The following is a 20,320-nucleotide window of genomic DNA, read 5'->3' as shown; positions in this document are numbered from 1 at the left end:
TCTTTCACATGGTGGGCATATTGATAGATAGGATTCCTTTCAAGTGAAGGACATGTGCATGAAAGAAGAAAACGATTATCAGCCAGAAAGAAATTAATGGAGATTTGTGTTAGCTAGCACTAGGAAGAAGCTATACTTGCACATGAGTAGCCTGTGTGCTGGGAGCACATGCGTACTAAGCTTAAAGGGCTGAGGCAGAGGCAACGCAAACCTGTTGGTGTTGGTCCTTGTGCTTCAGAAATTTTGATGAATGTGCTCATTAGGCAAGGGGGAGAAGACAGACAGACCTTGTGCTTAACTGTAGTAAAGAGTTCAGACTGAATACAAAAGCCATGGTTAAAAGCTGGCTTGCAAATGGATGTCAGCTTGGTAGGTTAAAGAGTGGGAAACCATAGATAGCATTAGGTAAAGGTAAAAGTTCCCCTTGATATTTAGTCCAGTCCTGTCTGATTCTAGGGCGCCTCTCCCAGCCGCAGAGCCAGCGTTTGTCCGTAGATAGTTTCCATGGTCATGTGGCTGGCGCTACTAGACATGGAACACCGTCACCTTCCCACCATGGTGGTACCTATTTATCTACTCACATTTTACATGCTTTCGAACGGCTAGGTTGGCAGGAGCAGGGACAAGTGACGGGAGCTCACTCCGTCGTGTGGATTTGATCTTACTACTGCTAGTCTTCCGACCTTGCAGCACAAAGGCTTCTGCAGTTTAACTCGCAGCGTCACCACGTCCCCCTTATAGATAGCATTAGCTGTGATTAAATGTTACAGCTGATTCAGGTGAGCTATCTTCTCATCCTCAGGCTTTCAGTTTGCAACCAACTCTCCCTAGAGTGTCCCTATTCATGCCTTCTGGTGGTTTCCATTTTTTGGGTTGGGGGGATCATTACATGGGTTAAGGTTAGCAAGCCAAAGAAGTAACCATATTTAGCAAAAAAAATTGATTTGGGCCAAAAGGCCTGGGGTGATGCTGGGGTGTTTTTCCCCCCCTTGTGGCATCTCAGATGGTACATCCTTTTCTCCCTTCCTCTAACCAGATAGCAGACATGTCCAAGGAGGTAATGAAATTAAAGGAAGCCCTGAACAGCCTCTCCCAGCTCTCTTACACCACTGGTACACCTAAAAGGCAAAGCCAGCAGCTGGAGTTGTTACAACAACAAGTGAAGCAGCTGCAGAACCAGCTATCGGTAAGTACTTACTTACGTATTTTTAAATTTATTTAATTGTCTTATTTACACGCAGCCTTTCTCTCAGTAAGGTGGCTCATTGCATTTATGTCATTTGACCTGGTGCAAATAGAGAGAAGTAGGTATCTTCTGATTGGAGACGTTATCTTTTGTGTGGTGAAAAAGAGAGCTTGGAGAACTCACCTGTTTTTTTTTGGGGGGGGGGACTACAATTGGCAGAACCTCCAGCTAGCATAGCATATGTGATATAAGTGTTTCTGTTAAGATCCCTAGTTCAGAAATTGGGACGTTTTATGTCTCTTCTTCCCTTCTCTTCATTTGCTGGCTAGGGCTGGTGGGAATTGCCACCAACTTATATTTGGAGGGCCACACGTTCCCCACTCCTGCCCTACTTCCTGGATTCTTAGAACTTTTGCATAGAGGGGGCATGGTCTCTCTTCCCCCATGGCCAGTCTTGCCATACGTGTACAGGGCTCACTGGTTAAAGCTGCATGGTATAGAATTGACTTTCATGATTTCTACACTCACCCCCTAGTTGAAGGCGAAGAACTGAGTAAGCCAAGCATCCACACAGTCGTTCACGGAGTGGGTGGCTTGTATGCAGCAACATCTGGTTGGTGGAGGGGAGTTGTTATTTTTGTACTAGCCAGCAATGTATGAATTGCTGTAGTACCAGCTGGGTTTGCGTTGTGGTCAGAGTGTTAAACGAAGACTTTGAAAGATGTGGCTTCAGATCCTGACTTGGCTGTGAAATGCCTTTGGTTGACCTTGGGCTAGTTTCATTCTTCTTGCCTGTCCTACCTCATAAGATCGTGGGGAGGATAAACTGGGGTTTGTCCATACGGATGTTTTCATACTGTCTGCCACCTTCAATCATCCTTGCTCACTGGAAAATACCCCACCTTGTCTCCCCCCCCACACACATATATTTGTAACCATTGTTGCAAATCTGTCCCCCTGCCCTTCATAGAAAAAATGGAATGGTGGAGGGCAAACTGCCATATACAGTGGTGCCTCGCATAGCGAGGTTAATCCGTTACGGATTAACCTTCGCTATAGCGAAACATCGCTGAACGGGACAGGGAAAGCCATTGGAACGCATTAAACATCGTTTAATGCGTTCCAAAAGGCTCCTTTACTCACCATTCAGTGGTTTCCTATGGCCGGCAGCCATTTTCGCGCCCTCGTTAAGCGAGGGGAGGGCGCGAAAACGCTGCGCACAGCCATTTTGGGGCTTCCGGCGGCCATTTTGTCAGCCGGATCATCGGGGCTTCGTTTTGCGAAGATCGGTAAGCAAAACGCTTACCGATCTTCGCAAAGCGAGTTTCGCCCTATCTAAAAGTCGTTGAGCGATCGCATTAGCGATCCCAAAAAGGATCGCTATGCAATTTCGTCGTTGTATGGTGCGCTCGTTAAGCGAGGCACCACTGTACCTGACTACGTTTTCTCCTATGCCTGCTATTGGTGCATTAATCAGATATAAATGAGTGGAGAAACGTTTTTCCTCTTGCATCAGTGAAGGCAAGATAGGGAGATTTCTGGAAATAAAATGGTCTTCTTTTGTTCTTTGGTTTTTTTAAGGCCACCCTTGTCAGAGGTGGAGGTTGGTGGGAAAGGTGTCCCGCCCCCCTGCCTACACACACTATATTTTAAGAAATCTCTTTCTGTGCTACCAACAGTGTCATTCCCATGTTGCAGATATATTCTTCTTTCTTTTTTGTTGGTTCGTTCCTTTCAAATCAGTTTGGTGACTGGGATGTAGAATTCCTGGGCTTTTGCATTTCTCAGATGTCAGACTGATTATAGCAATGTAACCTGAGCATGTAAGCACACAGTGTGAGGCAGGCTGCTATTAGTGCAGTCGAGCACAGTGTCCTAACACAGCATTACTGCTGGATTCTGTATGGTTGCTATGTTTTCTGCTTATGTAAGAGTGAGCAGTGGTTTCCAAGGTATTCTGAGGATGTGGGCGTGCTCATCAGCTTCCCTCCTTTCCCTCTCATCATAGAGGTCTTCAGTTGGTGATGTTGACACGGCGCCTTCCTTCTCAGTTGCACTGCACTCCCACCTCCTCATTCCCCATTAACTAATTCAGTTGGTTAGTCAAAAATCCATCAAGGGGAAAGGAGGGCTGATGTTCTAGAATGAATCCTCTGGATTAGTGGTTCCCAACTGTCCATAAGTGTTCTTGTACTAAAACTCCCAAAAGCTTTCACCACTAGCTGTGCTGGCCTGGATTTCTGGAAGTTGTAGTCCAGGAATATCTGGGTACCCAAGGTTGGGAACCACTGCTCTAGCGTCATGGTGAAGTAGTAGTTATAGGGTTGGAGTAAGACCAAGGAAGACCTCATTTGGACATGAACTTTATTGGGTGCTTCACTGGTCACTCATCGTCTCAGCTTAATCTAACTCACTGGCTTGCTGAGAAGATAAATGAGGGGAAAGAACTTTGTAAATAAATAGAGAATGGAGCTAAACAAACTCAATGATGTGTTTCATAATATTAGAACAGCCTGATCATTCCGGAGCTTCAGAAAGTTAGGGGTTGCAGGTATCAAATTTCTCCTGCCAACATGGTCACCGTCCATGCTAGAGGATTCTGGAAGATGTACTTTAAAAAGTAACGTTTCTGAGATCTACCTGAGACCCTTTGGAAAAGTGTCTTTGCATCCCAGAATTGGATAGCTGCAGCTTCTTAACCTTTTCTCTTATTAGCAGCTTTTCTGCCTGACTCTTTGTCCTCCACCCAGGTTCTACATCAGTGTTTTGTAACCTGGAACCCTGTTCAAGAGTGGGTGAACAGCTGAAGGACTTTCCAGGGAGCAGAATTGTACTATGTGGAGCTGTCATTACACACTTCTGCAGTGTAGTGTGTGCTTTGTCCATCATATTTGGAATTTAGGGCACACTTGGTGTAGAGTTTTCATTCCTGATTAGAACTATAGAGATTCTGATGCGTGAATCTACTCTGTGCTTTTGTCGTACAGCAGTCAGTCATTGCTTGCCATAAAGTTAAACCCATAGTCTTTCCAAAATGCCCATGTATGATAAATTCACTTTTTGACCCGTTCTCTTTTTTCATAGGAAACAAAGAAACAACACCAGGATATTGTATCTGTTTATAGAACTCATCTGCTCTATGCTGTGCAGGTAAAAGGACTTCTCCAGCATTACTTCTTGTGTTTGTTACTCCCTGCATTTGTGTTTAATAAATGAATAGATCAAAGCTTCATATTACTAAAAACAATAATTTGGAATTTTAAATGTCATTTAAAAAAAATTAGATGGTGCAGGCTCTACCCTATAAGAGAGAAATTCCTTTTTGTGTGAAAGTGGAATGTCTCTTCTATGGGGCAGGCCTAAGACATTTTGCTGAAATCCAAATGGCAAGATTCTGACCAATAAAGACAAACAAAATAGCTATTAATTTGCTGTCTTTCATTACATCATATCTGCTGTCTGAGATAACTGCCCCACTCTTGTCTAGGGGAAGGACCAGCCCTGTCTTCTAAATTAGTAGTTTGTTTGATGTATGCAAAGAAGGGTTGGAGAGAAAGAAGTAAATCTTACTTAGCTTGTGAAAAAGAGACACCTATCCTGGGCTGGCTGCCTGTGGGCTTCCAGGCCAAGTTTAAGGTGCTTGTGTTGACATTCAGTGCCCTTAATGGTTTACGACCCTTCTACCTGTATGAGCGCCTCTCCCTCAAAACGTTTAGCCATCCCACCCCACCTCTTTTAATAAGATACTTCGGGTGGCCACCCTGAAAGAGGCCCAGAAATCTGTCACTTGAAACCGAACCTTCTCTGTGGTGGCCCCATTGCTTTCTTTCTTTCTTTCTTTCTTTCTTTCTTTCTTTCTTTCTTTCTTTCTTTCTTTAATTTATACCCCGCCTATCTGGCCCACCGGACCACTCTTTAGAATTTTTGAGGTGCAATTGGGCCCATCCCTCTTCGGTTTCAGGAGACAAATTAATACCTGGCTGTTTTTGCAAGCCTTTCAGAGCCTTGCCCCAAATTAATAAGTTATTGTATTGTGTATGATGTCTTATCTGTGTTTCCATTTGTGTTTTTATTATGTTATATTATTTCATCTTGTTCTGCTAGCTGCCCTGAGTAGTGGCCAGCTCTCTAAATAAATGTTTTCCCTCCTCATTTTTTTTAAAAAAACAGAATAAATTGGTTTTATTGCATTTTGCCTCACTGATTGGGAATGTCCCTCTTTGCTGAGTCAAAATAATTTTGATCAATTAATCTAAACATATTTTGGGGCCACTGGGTTAGCAGAAGCTGATCTTAATCAGCTAATGGCTCAGCCCTAACCTCTATGTATTAATGAAAGGCAGTGTATCAGCAAACTGAGCAATGAGAGTAGCATTTAAAATAGAGTCTGGAAACAGAGTAATCATTGATTTTTTAAAAGCCTTTCAAAAGACTAAAAAGTTTAGCTTGCTAGGTGATCCTCATATGTAACTAACATTCTCTCTCCTTTTTTTCCTATAGGGCCAGATGGATGAAGATGTTCAGAAAGTGCTGAAACAGATTTTAACCATGTGCAAAAGTCAGTCACAAAAAAAGAGTGAAACCGTTTTCGTTGATCCCTGATGGTGCTACTTGGGAGAGTTCGAGATGCGCCTTAAAATGAAATTTGATGAGCACCTCCCCACAGGGAATGGTCACGGACCGTTGCCACACTTCCAATTTCATTTCTTATGTCTAATGAGCTAATGCATTGCCATGTCTTCCCTTACTCCAGTATTTCCCAGAGTGCTTTTTAGATAAAAATGCACAATTTTGCCAGAAACTGCTATTACTTCAAATCAGGGGTGGTCGGGGTATGACCAACAGTATTAGAATATATCTCAATGCTTCTTTTTGTTACAATGAGTCAGTGTGCAAACCATGGAAGTTCTAGTTTCTAGTGCTGCATTTTGCAAATGAATAGCTACACAACTGAGAGTTAAGAATGTTTCTGTGTGCAGTTGTCAAAGAGAAAGAAGCAAACTTTGTATGTTTTAAGACACCCTGGCATCCGTTATCAAGGTAGGCACATCTGTTGACTCTAAAACCTTTAGGCCTTGTTGCCTGAAAGAAGATTTAAAAATCAACTTTGTTAAACCAGCCTACTAGTTACCTAAAGCCAGCTCTTGCTCTCTCCTGGGCTCAATCTCCCCTTTCATTCTGGAATTTACCATCGTCTCATTTGGACTACGCTACGCAAAGCCCAGATCAGTGACATATATGAACCGAATCACAGAAAGCAGAGCCATAGTACTGAAGCAGGTGAATGAATTTTTGCTACAACCTCAGTCTCTTTACTAAGCAGTAGGTCAAGTTATCTATGCAAATCCTTGCAGGGCTGTGGGGGGTGGAGCTCAGGAGGGGTGGGGGTGGGGTGACCTAGTGTTCTGAGGGAATAAGGGATCCGAACAAACTCATGATGTTTACAGTGAGCGCTGTTTGTCTCACAGTTCTGAACCTCACTTTTTAAAAAGATCTTCTCTACAATATATTTTTACTGGCCCTCAAATTTAGAAACGTTTTTGTAACTAAAGCCATTTGCTGCGTATCACTCTTTCTTTGGTTGTGTTGATTTGCGTTTGGCCTCGGTAACAAACTTTTTAGGCAGTTGCCTTTTTTTCTTTCCACTGAACTCTCTTATGAAATGTAGTGGAGGTCTCCCTAGACAAGGCTATCCTCAAAATGAATTGTCATGCATCCTAGTAGAAAAGAAGATGGTCAAGTGTCCCCCTCCCCACTTTTTTTAAAAAAATAATAATAATCTTTTTTTGCCAAACGTTGTAATACCTGAACCACAGATAAGCCTTGTGTTATGTTCTAAGGGCTGTTTCCTACGTTAAATTTATGTGATATAGAGGAATGATCCTACGAATTGTTTTTGTGCCTAAAAGTCCTTTTAGCAGTTATTGTAATTGCATTTTTGTTATCTATGGAGATACAGACAAAGAGCCTGGAGAGTACTCAACCAATACTAGAGTGTCTTTTCCTCAGATGGGGAAAACAGGAGTAAGTGATACCCTACTTTACCACTTGTTTTTAAATAGCAGATTAACACCCTGCAGTACTTTCGAAACCATGTTCAAAATCAGGGAAACTGCTGTGGCATTTCTTAAAAGTGCTGTGAGAATTGTAGATTGTGGAGAGTGCTATAAATTCTTATATCTGAGGTAAAACCAGGAAAACTTGCAGCATAAACAAAGCACTTGCAGAAACATGCCTGTAGTTTAGAAATCTAGTGGGGGAAATGCCACCTCTGAGAATCAGAGAGTCTTGATTAAAGACTTTAAAAATAACATTTTGGGCTATGGGTGTGCTACACCAGCAGTCTGTGCACTGAAAAATCCCAGAAGCCTAAAAATGTACACTTTACCTAAAGGGAATAGCATTATGTGATGGTTTTACCCCTACTGGAGGAACTACATTTGCTGCAGAGTTTCCCAGGATTCTATACAATAAAAGTTAGTAAAAACCAAGTAATTGTTCCGTGCCTGAGAGCTACCAAATCCACCATAAACTAAATAGCAGCCCAGCTTTTTTTTATAGTGGCTGATATTAAATGGAATTAGGGGCATAAAATCTCTTGGGCTTTGTTCTTGCATGTTTTTCTCTTTCTTTGGTTTAACTAGATATCAATCCATTTTGAACAATAGTTCATAATTAACACCTTTTTTTAATGCTCCAAAGAAATGTGAAAACTTTAAAAAAAACAAACCCCTAAAATATGCCAATTAAATGCTGCCAAGTATAAACTTGAGGAACCATTTTGTAGGTTGCCTGATAAATTTAGCTTTTTATTTTGTTTTGTTATGTGTATTTATTACAATTATCATTGTGAAACATTGGAAATTGTATACAATAGCATAGTGATTGTTCCTTTGTATGTAATTTTACAAAAGTTTCCTCATCCAGCAAATAAACTTTTTTTAAAAAAAAAATATATCTTCCATTCCTTTTGTTTCATATAGATCTCTTGGCCACGTTGGGGGGGGGGGGAATCTGTGCTGCAGAGTGATGTGAGACAACTGCACTGTTTGAAGATAATTTTCAAGAAGGCCCTGATTAAAGTTCCAAATGTTATCATAGCTCTCTGTCTTTATCAAACTCTTTTGAGTTCTGAATTGTGAAGGAGAAGGAGCATTGTCCAAATTAGTACTTAGTAAAAAATGAGAGTCCCCTGGACTGCAAGGAGAACAAATCCGTTCTGAAAGAAATCAATCCTGAGTGCTCACTGGAAGGACAGATCCTGAAGCTGAGGCTCTAATACTTTGGGGATCTCATGAGAAGAGAAGACTCCCTGGTAAAGACCCTGATGTTGGGAAAATATGAGGGCAAGAGGAGAAGGGGACGACAGAGGATGAGATGGTTGGACAGTGTCATCGAAGCAGCCAACATGAATTTGACACAACTCCGGGAGGCAGTGGAAGACAGGAGAGCCTGGCGTGCTCTGGTCCATGGGGTCACGAAAAGTAGGACATGACTAAACAACAACAAAAAAAGTTGTGTTCCACAATGGCACCCTTAAGGTTTGGTCATTATCCGCTATAACCATAGAATCCTCCTTCTGAGAAAAATACCTTGATCTCATTTCTCGGCATTGATGACAAGAAAAATGAGCTGGGGGAAAGAAGTATTCTAAAGTTGCTTTGCCATTGTGAGAAAATATTGTCTTTAACTTTAGCCATAAAATCAAATATAGCTGTTAGGTTGTTTTTTTTAAAAAAGTTTTATATTTGTCGTTCCCCACGCCACCCCGCAAATACTGGCAAAAATTGCACTGACGGAACGTGCGATGAGAAGAGGTGATTATGGGGTGCTGAAATGTACATTCTCTGACAACCTCTCAGTGGCTGAAATCCAGTTGTAAATCACAACTAGATACGGTCCATTGAATGAGTCCACTTTAGTTGTTATTTCCTGGATTTCAACCAATGTCTTTAAAAGACCCTGGATATGTTCTAACTGCTAGGGGTTGGACTAAATGACCCATTGAGTCTGTTCCAACTCTATGAAAGGAAAGAAAGGGACAGGTATTTTAATTTGTTCTCTGAACTTAAAATAAATGCTATGTTTTGTCTTTAGCATGTTTGCGCCTGTAATCCATTTAATGGGGGAAGGGGCAGCCAAAATCAAGAGTGCTCGTGTACAGAATGCTGGACAAAGAACATGCTTGGTCTAGGTAGGCATTGGGATTATGCTGGATTCCTGCATTAAGTGCTAAAGACATTTGATGGCCTTGTAGACCCCCTTCCAATCATTGCATGATTCTAAGTTTTGGAATGCCAAATCCCTAGCCAGTATGGCCTCTGGCCATGGGGGTTGGGTATTCTGGGATTTGTAGTCTAAAAATATCAGTTCCAGTCTCCCTGGTCTAAGGTCAGCACCCCACTATCAGCTGTCAAGTTTACTAGTCTGATTTGGGGCTACACATTCCATCTTTATCTCACCCAGCTTAACCATGTTCTACCAGTGAACATTCCAGTGGATGAAAAATAACTGGGATGTGGGAATGGAGTCTTGGAGGAAAGGTGGACTAAAAGGAAAACACATGCAAGGTTTTTATTCTAGTAATCTTTCACCTCATCACCTCAGACCATGCTGTATCAGGATTTCTATTCTGGTTAAGCTGAAAAACAGTTTTCAAACCAAGAGTGTTGGTTGTTGTGGGTTTTTCGGGCTCTTTGGCCGTGTTCTGAAGGTTGTTCTTCCTAATGTTTCGCCAGTCTCTGGCGAACATGCTAAAAGACAAACAGCTAAAGACAAACAGTAGAATTTATTTTAAGTTCAGAGAACAAATTACAATAAAGAGTGTTGTTTGTCACCAGGACAGCTAAGGCAGTGGATTGTCACCAAGGCGACAGCTTGGGAGGCCTGGAGGCCTGGTTTTAAAAGCAACACTGTAAAACGATCCATTGTGGAGGTAGGAGCCTGAAAAACCAGCCCAGTAATTTTCTCTCTTGTATTTGGGGTTAAGATGAACCCTGGCAGTGTATGCTTTTCGAGGGCCCAAAGTCAAGTAGAAGGAGGAAGCATTTTCCATTGACTTTCTTGGGGCCTTTGACTGAGGTAAGAGAAGGCTTTTGCCTCCCAATTTTGTTGTTGGGAAATCTGTTAAAAAACAAAAATAGATTTACATTTTTTTAATCTGTCAGATCTAGTATATGAGATCTTCAGGACCAGTGTTTGTATCTGATCATTTTGTGGGCTGGGAGAGGCAAAAATAAAAGCCATGCAAACTTCAGAGAAAAAACTGGTGGTTCATGGAGAAGGGCGTAAAATAAGTATTCGTGATATGACAAAAGACTGACAGGGTTTTTTTTTAAGCCACTTTGATTCCAGCTCTGTGGTTATCTGGTTCACCAGTAGCAACCATTTCTTGTGGTGCAATTATCTGGCGCTTTACCTGGCAGGCCTTTTGTATCAATAGCTCCAGCAATTTTCACTAAAATTTGAATATGCCAAATAAAGGGCTTGGGGATAGAGGTCATCCTCAGGTGTTGCATTGGGGAAGGATATGCAAGTTGAGAGGAGGTTGCGTTTGTCAAGGTAAAGAAGGCTCAAGCTGACAGCATGCACTATTTTGTTGAATGCTGAGCCATGCCGTGCTTTTATTAATCACAAACGCATTGGTATGTCAGACCATCGGTACCCCTTGTATTGTCATGGATAGAGAGACGGACTAGAATTCAGGAAACCCAGGTTCAAATGCCTATTCGGTCATGGAAGCTCCCTGGGGGTGTGAAACCAGTAAAGCTACTCCTTAAATATCTTGCTTACCTTGAAAGCTCTATTAGTCTCACAGTGTCAGTTATGACTTGACAGTGCACAACTAACTCTATCAGACCACTAGATTTTACCTCTGTACAGTTGAAACACTTGACCAGTTAGCCCAATACCATTTGCTTTGCCATCATCTAGGGAGAGGGGCTTTCTCAGCATGCTGTAATCTGCATTTTCAAAGATTTAGGTTTGGGTTTGTTTGGATGTTTCTGGTTTGTTTTTTTTTGGGGGGGGGGGTTGCATGCAAAGCATTGTGCTTTACCATTGAGTGAGGGCTCAGCTCTGCACAATGGTAGAATCTGCCCCTTTACCATTTCTAGCTACAAAACTTGGAGATGTAACTTTCTGGATTACAACCCCCAGAATCCCCAGTGAACATACCAATGGCTAAACTGTATGCAAGTTCTCAGTATCGCAAAACCTAAATGTCTTAAGCCCTGTGAAACAGAACAGAGGTACTATAGTATTTTTCTTTTTTGCCCTATCTACTTTTGTCTGTTAAACCCTAGGATATGTGGCTTCACATAACAAAATGTTCACCCCCTGCATTTAAACCTTAGCCAAAGAAAATATCTTTAAAACCGTGATATTGGCTGGTCTGTTTTGTCAAAGAGCTTTCAGAGAAATTAGAGTATATGTAGGAAAATAATGCCCTAAGAAGAAATCCTTTCCAACCAATTTGCTAACAGTTCTCATTGGCACAGTCTCATTTAGCTTTTGCCCCTAGAAAGGCAACTCTACGTTCAAGAGGTGCCCCACAGAGGGACAGATTTGGCCCAGTGGCCGCTGCTAGCTGACCCCTATTTTATGAATTCTAAGGCTGAGGCACGACCTATACATGGATGAAGCAGGCAATGACTGTCAAGAAAAGGAAGTGAAGAGCACACTGTTTGCCACACCAGCAGCTAAGTTAGCTGAAGCACAGAAAAAGGCAGAAAAGTTTGCAAAAGAGAAAGAGGTAACGTGTATTATCTATATGTTTCCTTTGGTACCTGCGGAGTGCTAGAAATTACTGGGCTCATACTGCCTTTTTTATGATGTAAGATACCTCTCATGGTTCTTAGCTTTACATATTGTCTTTCAATGTTGTAAGCCGCCTTGGGTCCTTTTCAAGGAGAAAGGAGGGGTAAAAATATTTCAAATAAATAAATAACGGTGATAGAGATGTGTCCATCACATTTTTGGACACAGAGTAGGTGCTTCGCCACTGAGCCGCACAAAGTCTATTGTTCAGTGGCACAGTATGTGCTTTACATGGAGAAGTTTGTTCAAGCCATCCCATACCTCTCTAGGCAAGGGGGGAGGGAAGAACCCTTCCTGAAACTCCAGGCAGAGGCTGCCGCCCAGTGTGGACATTACTGGGTTAGATGGGCTAAACTCCGTTTAAAACCCCTACCTAGAATGTTATCTCTCTCTTATTCCACATGGCCAAAGAAAAAAGGGGATTGTACACAAAAACAGTGTGACAAAAGCCGGAGAAATGGAACACTAACAGGCCAAGACTAATGATGTCGCTGACCTTGCAAACATTTCTGTTTGGGGCTACAACTCCCCGAATCCCCCAGCCCTTCTTTGCCACATTACTTGGGCAAGTTCTAGAAGTCAAATAGGAGTAAAAAAAGTAATGTTTTCAAGCTCTGCCAGCAGCAGATTTTAATATATTTTATTGTTTAAAATTCTCTCTCTCATGTCTCTGCACGTGGGTGTCCTGCAGCTGTCCTGAGTATTGCGCCGTCTGTCCATGTTACAGTGGGTTGCAACAGTGCGATTCCAACCTTTGTTGCTGCACACATTCAGAAAGGAAGGCCACTCTTTCATAAGCTACATCTGGGAAAGGAGCAAAGCCTGCCCAATATGTTTTTGCCACCAGAGACAAAGACAATTCCTGAACTTGAAGTTAACTTCCTCCATAGGCTATGCTGGCTAGAGTACTCTGGGAGCTGTAGCATCTCCTATCTGTGCTTCAGAAAAAAAAGAATGGCTCCGAAGAAATTTCAATGGGGATTTTCACGGCTCCCTGCTGTATTTACCACCTGACACAGTTGCCTCACTTTGCTTAAGGGTAGAGCCATCTGTTTTGCGGCTCAGAATCACCCTGTTCTGAAGCTCCCTTTAACAAGAAGGCACCTAGCTAGTAATTTCCTTTCTAACAGCAAATCTGCCTTTCCCCCCTCTAGGCTCATAACACCTGCAGGGAACTGATTCAATGTACCGCTCTCACCCGAATTATCTATGGAAATGAGCACTGGCGTTTGTCACAGGCACTTGCTAACCTTGCTCACAGCTATCTTACACTCCGAGGTAAAGCATTTCCCCGCTGGTTCCATCAGGAACTCTAATCAAACAACCTGGGTCCTTTTTTTTTTAAGGAGAAGCAGAGTAAAAATATTTTAAAATAAAAAAATTAAAATAAATCTCCATTACTTGCTGAAGTGTCAAGGCATTGTTGCTTGTTCCCTATAGCTAAGATTGCTGCTTGGAAGAACATGAAATATTGGCACTGTGTCCCACGTGGTTCTCAATGCAAATGTTGCCATTTTTATCTTGAGGTTGTCCGTGGTGGGACCGCTGAGGGTTTAATCAGACAGGAATTTACAGGGTAATATTTTTAGCAACATGTGGATCACGGAGAGGGCGCGACTTTTGTCTGTCAAATTTATAGCTGTCACACGGAGATCACATCTTTTTAGAGGTGGCAAATCTAATCATGGCAGGGGCATCAAGGAAGAGTGCCACGGATTAGAGTGATGTTGAGTGTTAATGCATGACAGATGTGGAGAAATACAAAAATGTGTATGTCACATGTGGGCGTCTGCAAAGGGCTTTTTTTTTTTTTCTCTTCCCTTTGGACTCTCTCACACTGACACACACACTGTAATCTGCCCTTACTTGGGAAGCTGGGAATAACAAAAAGAAAGTCCACCTTCTTTGAATTCTATGCTTTTAGAGATCAGGAAATAATAAAAATCATCTGGTCCTTAGCAGGTCTGAACATTAGGTACCTCAGAGGAACAATAGCACATGACATATTACACTGGGCCATGATTTATTTCACAAACATAAAGCCAAAATTGAGAAACCATGTGTGAAAAACTAAGTATATCTTATGATTCAATAGCTTGTAGAAGCAAACCTTTAGCAGCAATAACTTGAAGTAATCATTTTCTGTATTTATTTATTAAACATATATACCGCCCATCTAGAATATGTCTACTCTGTATGACTTTATCAGTCTCTCACATTGTTGGTGGAGGATTTTTGGCCCACTCTTCTTTACAACTTTGCTTCAGTTCATTGACATTTGAAGGTATTTGTTTATGCACAGCTTTCTTAAGGTGCTGCCACAGCATTTCAACTGGGTTGAGGTCTGGGCTTTGATTGGGCCATTGCAACACCTTGATTCTTTTCTTTTTCACCTTCAGCCGTTCCGTTGCAGATTTGCTGGTGTGCTTGGGATCATTGTCCTGTTGCATGACCCAGTTTTGGCCAAGCTTTAGCTGTCAGACAAATGACCTCTCAATTGACTCCAGAATACTTTGGTATATAAAAGAGTTCATGGTCAGCTCAATGACTGCAAGGTGCTCAGGTCCTGTGGCTGCAAAACAAGCCCAAGTTATCACCCCTCTACCACCATGTTTGATAGTTGGTATGACAAGTTTGTGCTGATATGCTGTTTCTGATTCTTGCCAAACATGGCACTGTGCATTATAATCAAACACCTCCACTTGGGTCTGACCAAAGGACATTGTTCCAGAAGTTTTGTGGTTTGTCCAGCTTCAGCTTTGTAAACCAAAGCTGTGGTGCCATTTTTTTTAGAGATAAAAGACTTTATCCTAGCAACCACTCCAAACAAACATGAACTTTAGCATTTATAATACTGAGGCCCTTAGTTTCTGAGATGTAACTCTTGGGGCTTTTGCAATTTCTCTGAGCATCGCACAGTCTGACTTTGGGGTGAATCTGCTTGGATGTTCACTCCTGGGAAGATTGCAACTGTCTTGAATGTTCGTGAATAATCTGTAGAATGATGGACTCTAAATTGTTTGAAAATGGCCTTCTAACCCTTCCCAGATTGATGGCAGCAACAATTGCTTCTCTATAATCATTGCAGATGTGTTTCCTCCTTGGCATTGTGTTACTACACAATGGTATAGTCCAGACCAGCAAACTGCTAAAACTTCGGCTTTTACAGTGGACCCTCGACTTACGAAGGTCCCTACTTACGGAAATTTCTAGGTAAAAAAAGCTCCGGCTGCAAAATTTTAGTTTGACTTGCGGCTGGAGCTTCGACCTACGAACGGCAGGGGGAAAGAGCGGGAAATACAAAGCAGCCCCCGCTGCCCTCTTGTCTGCCTCCCATTCCGGCTGGGACGCGAAGCAGAAGGCAGCCGGGACATAAGGGAGGGGGCAGTGGGTGCAGCTTTGGGAGCCCAGGATTTTTTCCTTTGGCTCGAACGAATTAAATGGTTTTCAATGCATTCCTATGGGAAATGGACCCTCGACCTATGGAATTTTCGACCTGTGGCCACAGTTCCAATGCGGATTAATTCCATAAGTCGAGGGTCCACTGTATAGAGGTGGTCACACTTGTTGATGATCAATTACTAAAGTGCATTTGGTTAGCAGCACCTGGCTGCTACTTAGCTTCTTAATTCCTATGGAAGCAGAAAGAGTGTGCTTAGTTGTTCACACATGGCTTCATTTTGGCTTTACCTTTGTAAAATAAATCATGAGATGCTGTAATATGTCACGTGTTATTGTTCATCTGATATTGTATTTACCCAATTTTCAGACCTGCTAAGGTTAAGGTGATTGTTATTATGTCCTGATATATAAAACCATAGAATTCAAAGAGGGTGTACTTTCTTTTTCACATGACTGTAGCTGTAAAAGCAATATGGCTCACATGCTTGATGGGCGGGAAGCTAGGGATGTGCTGCCATCCAGTGGCCCTTCAACAATTCCAAAACAAAGTGCAGAAGGAATGGCTGTCAAAGTAAATCCTAAAAATCTTGTCACCATGAAGCACACTACTTCAGCTTGATACCCTCCAGACATGCTGAGTTACAGAAGTTATAGCCCAATACATTTGGAAACCACCAATTATCTAAAGATTGTGATGATCACTTAGGAATCAGAAGAAAGCCCTCTCTACTTGGGTCACATGTGCAATAAAACACTGAATTACAGTAACATTAAAAAAGTCTTCTGGAATCATTATACAATCAGGCTCAACACTCAAATAAAATGACATTAAAATTGTTAAGAATGATTAAAGTTGAATGATTTTATTTAAGCCAGCAGCCATTAGATAAATTGACTAAGTTGACTAGATGGGCGGGGTTTAAATGTAATAAATAAAATAAAAAACAAATAAATAACCAAGCCTTTTTCAATAGCTCAGTTAAAGCCAAAGTTAAACAAACTACTGCATTTTTCCGTGTATAAGATGACCCCATGTATAAGACCCCCCTTTTCTAACAAAATTAAGAAATCTAAATGGGGCTTAGCAAGCAGAGGGGAAAAGCAGGAATCAAAGTGCTTTGATCCCTTCCCCCCTCCTTACTTCCGTGTATAAGATGACCCTCAATTTTTAATCTAAAGATTTTAGACAAAAGTATCATCTTATACATGGAAAAATACAGTGTTTTTGATGTTACACCTCTCGTCCTGCTGTTTATGTAGAGATACCAACTATATTATTTGGTTAAATGTTTTAATTTTATTGTTTATTTAAAAGCAAGTTTATTTGTGTATAGCTGTAGCCATTACAAAAAAAACTGAATAGAATAAAATATCAAATATAATATACAAATAGAACCATCTAAAATCAACATCATCATGTGAAACAGTTCAATCCTCACTTAAAACATGACCATTATAACTACAGAACTTCCTTCTTAAAACCATTGCTTTAAAAGCAAAGCCAACTGCCTTTTCAGAAACGTATGGCACCTTATCCCCCAATAGAAAGTTTATCAAATATGCACCAGATCTACCAAATGTGAGACCTAACTCTTGTAACAAAGCTACTCTCCGGTCTTTATAGATTGGGCAGTGAAATAAATAGTGGGTTAGATCTTCAACTGCATTAGTTCCACATAGGCAAACTCTTTCCTCCAAGGGAATCTGTTGGTAATGTCCTTCAACCACGGTTTATTTTAGTTCATTCATATAGGTTTTATTTACTGTTGTAAACTACCTGGAATAGTGCATTGCACTAATAGGGTGGCATATGAATGAATGAATGAATGAATGAATGAATGAATGAATGAATTTGAAAAGTTTAGTTAAAGACCGAAAGTGAAAAGTGTATTGCAATATGCCTCATCAAATCAACTTTTAAGAAAGCCTTTCAAATCCATTTATTTCAGTTTCTCTTTAACCGAGCTGTGGAGTTAGACTTGATCATTCAGATTAACGGAGCGTGATCTTTTAGTGTGTTAGTGCTGGTGTATGAGAGTTCTGTACATCTGGCGGCCACCCCCAAGAAAGGCTGTCTTACCCACCAGTCTTAACTGATCACAATGGAGGGGCCATGAGTAGGACTTCTGATGCCACTTTCAGACATGCAAGTTTTTGTTGCTGCAGGTGGTTCCTAAAATATCCTGGCCCGCAAATGTCACTTTAAAAGATAGTGATGTCTTACTAGCACCACAGCTTTTAGGGATAACTGTGTTCATTGAAGACTGCTCGTAGTTACAAGAACATTTGACTGAACCTTTGATACAAAGATAGAATGAAATGTGCACCAAACTGCAGTGTTTCTTTTTAGAGTATCTTATTAATTTTTCCAGGTCTTCCTGTTCAAGCTATGCATCATGCAAACTCAGCCAAATATACTATCTTCATGGGAAGAGGTGCTTCTGCAACACCCTCAGAGGAAAGGGGAGAGATTTTAAGCACACTCGTGACCATCTACTATACCTTGGGCGTAGCAAATGTGATGCAGAAAAAATATCCTTGCAGGCCAATGATCACAATGGTAGGTTTGGATGTGAGAAACCAGCCAAGTCTTGTGCTCCGTTACAAAGCTTACCAAGTAGCTTTGGAAGAATGAAGACTCCGTCTACTTCACAAGCTTGATGTGAAGCTAAAATGCTCCTGTGGGATCCTTGGGTGAAGGCAGAAATATATATGTGACCTTCATAATTTGGGAGATAAATTGGAATCTCTCAAAAAGATAGAATTCTTAATTTTACCTATATTTCCTATGTGCCCATAATGTTAAATTGTGCAATGCTCTGATATGAATAAAGAAAACAAAAGATTAATGCAAAGGTGGTATCAGCAATACAATATACACAGTGCACAAATAGACAGGACTATATACACAATATCAAATTAATATACACCTATATGATGCTTGAAGTACATGGTGAATTAGACAATGAAAGCTTGTATGAATAGGCAGAATTCTAACATGCACCTAAAATTAAAAGTTGTAGGAGCACAGTGAATCTTTGAGGGAAGGGCATTTCATATCATGGGTGCCTCAACACAAGATGCCCTGCTCTGAATGACCAAACAACAGATCTGGCAAGCATATGGCATGATCAGCAAGGACTTTCCTGACAGACCTAAGGACCAAATAGTTCTATAGGGAAGAACACACTCCTTCAGTTAACCTGGCCCCAAATTTTATGGCTTTATAAAAGAGTAATCACAGTATAATTAACTTGTGCAAGTGTCCCTTTCTGCCTTTATGTCTCAGGGTCTAGTGGTTAAACCAAAACTCTGCTCATGGTCAGCTTTGATACCTATGGAACTGATGGCTGGCTTGAGGCTCACTCAGTCTTCCATCCTTCCGAGATTGGTAGAATGAGTACCCAGCTTGCTGGCAGGGGGCAATGTGTAGCCTGTATATATATATATATTTTTTTTAAAAAAAATTAAACCACCCAGAGGGACGTGGTGGCGCTGCGGGCTAAACCACAGAAGCCTGTGCTGCAGGGTCAGAAGACCAGCAGTCGTAAGATCGAATCCACGTGATGGAGTAAGCGCCCGCCACTTGTCCCAGCTCCTGCCAACCTAGCGGTTCGAAAGCATGCAAATGTGAGTAGATATACAGGGACCACCTCGGTGGGAAGGTAACAGCGTTCCATGTCTAGTCGTGCTGGGCACGTGACCACAGAAACTATCTATGGACAAATGCTGGCTCTATGGCTTGGAAACGGGGATGAGCACCGCCCCCTAGAGTCGAACACGACGACAAAAATTGTCAAGGGGAACCTTTACCTTTACCTAAACCACCCAGAGAGTGCTTTAAGCACTATGGGGCGGTATATAAGCAGTACACTTTGCATTTGCTTATGCAACACTTCCATTTTCCTCCAGGCTTGTGTAAAAATTTCCTCACAGATTGGATTTTCCATCTTAATTATTAGCAGTGGCTGTCATTTAGGCGTGTCATTTTAGGCACTCAGGTGTTTCGGGCCAGACAGAAATAGAATATTTCCAGCACGAAGAGAAATCTCCACATTTCTAAAATACATAACAGTCAAAGTACATGCATGCAACTGTTCAACTGGTGCTTCTGGATTTATTGATGCAGCCGCTTCAGTGCCACTTCTGTATTTATTGACATGCAGCCACTGATTAGCAGTGGCTGGCACTTAGTCATATGCAGAACACCACATAGGATTGATGCTCCAGCAGCAGGTGTGTGCATAGATGCGTGTTAAAACTCTAGCAGCCTTCCTGGGTTTTCTTTGACTTTTCTACTAGCAAAGAATCCTACCTCAATCTGCAGACGGCTGAAAGGATTATGGAAGAACTGAAGAGAACAGACTGGATAAGTACTCCCAAACTTAAAGTTTCTGAGAGAGACCTGTCAGTTGCATTTGGAAGGTAAACAAACAGCCAGCTATCCAATCCAAGCTAATAAAGAGAGGTAGCACTGCATATTGAAGGAGATGCAATTTTATATGTCCTGCCAGGGAGTGTTGGAGTGTCTTATTCTGAGCAGAAGTGCTTGGGATTATACCATTAATGAATGGCTGAATCCTGCAACGCAGAAGTTTCAAGGTACTGGGACTCCCCACTCATTCCCTGGTATTCTACTAGGCCTATACTTTGTTTTTTCTGTTGGAGTTTTTACAACTTTACATGGTACCACAGTAGTGACTCGGAACAACTTTTCTACGTGATTTGTCAATCTATCCAGCAAGAGAACCTCACCTCATTGCTTTGTGCTCTTTTCCCTCTCTTTAGTCTGTTGGAAGAAGCCTGTTTTCATTTGTTTGTTTGCTGTTGATCTCTTTGCAACTGTAAGCAACCTCTTCCTCCTACCGATGACCCATAGTGAATTATTGAGACTTCAAGTGCCAGTTTATGAGA

At 41.6% G+C, this 20,320-nt stretch overlaps 2 protein-coding genes across 5 annotated transcripts in view; both read left to right on the top strand.

Annotated features, from left to right (window-relative positions):
• Nucleotides 1-8,139, top strand: part of RAI14 (retinoic acid induced 14) — a 142,773-nt gene extending 134,634 nt beyond the window's left edge. For all 4 annotated transcript variants that reach the window (XM_072992851.2, XM_072992855.2, XM_072992854.2 and 1 more), the window contains 3 exons: nucleotides 1,037-1,186; nucleotides 4,271-4,336; nucleotides 5,687-8,139. In XM_072992851.2, the coding sequence (XP_072848952.2) occupies nucleotides 1,037-1,186; nucleotides 4,271-4,336; nucleotides 5,687-5,788 (318 nt within the window). In that variant the 3' untranslated portion in view covers nucleotides 5,789-8,139. The remainder of the gene's footprint in view (nucleotides 1-1,036; nucleotides 1,187-4,270; nucleotides 4,337-5,686) is intronic.
• A 1,045-nt stretch (nucleotides 8,140-9,184) lies between these two features.
• Nucleotides 9,185-20,320, top strand: part of TTC23L (tetratricopeptide repeat domain 23 like) — a 26,486-nt gene continuing 15,350 nt past the window's right edge. The window contains exons 1-5 of the mRNA XM_020795709.3: nucleotides 9,185-10,267; nucleotides 11,801-11,939; nucleotides 13,159-13,282; nucleotides 17,779-17,938; nucleotides 19,706-19,831. Coding sequence (XP_020651368.3) covers nucleotides 11,820-11,939; nucleotides 13,159-13,282; nucleotides 17,779-17,938; nucleotides 19,706-19,831 — 530 coding nt within the window. The 5' untranslated portion in view covers nucleotides 9,185-10,267; nucleotides 11,801-11,819. The remainder of the gene's footprint in view (nucleotides 10,268-11,800; nucleotides 11,940-13,158; nucleotides 13,283-17,778; nucleotides 17,939-19,705; nucleotides 19,832-20,320) is intronic.

The sequence above is a fragment of the Pogona vitticeps genome, chromosome 2, assembly GCF_051106095.1.
Source record: "Pogona vitticeps strain Pit_001003342236 chromosome 2, PviZW2.1, whole genome shotgun sequence".
In the NCBI taxonomy this organism is placed as follows: domain Eukaryota; kingdom Metazoa; phylum Chordata; class Lepidosauria; order Squamata; family Agamidae; genus Pogona; species Pogona vitticeps.
The sequence above is the reverse complement of the archived record's forward strand: the minus strand, read 5'-3'. Positions and strand labels throughout refer to the sequence as shown.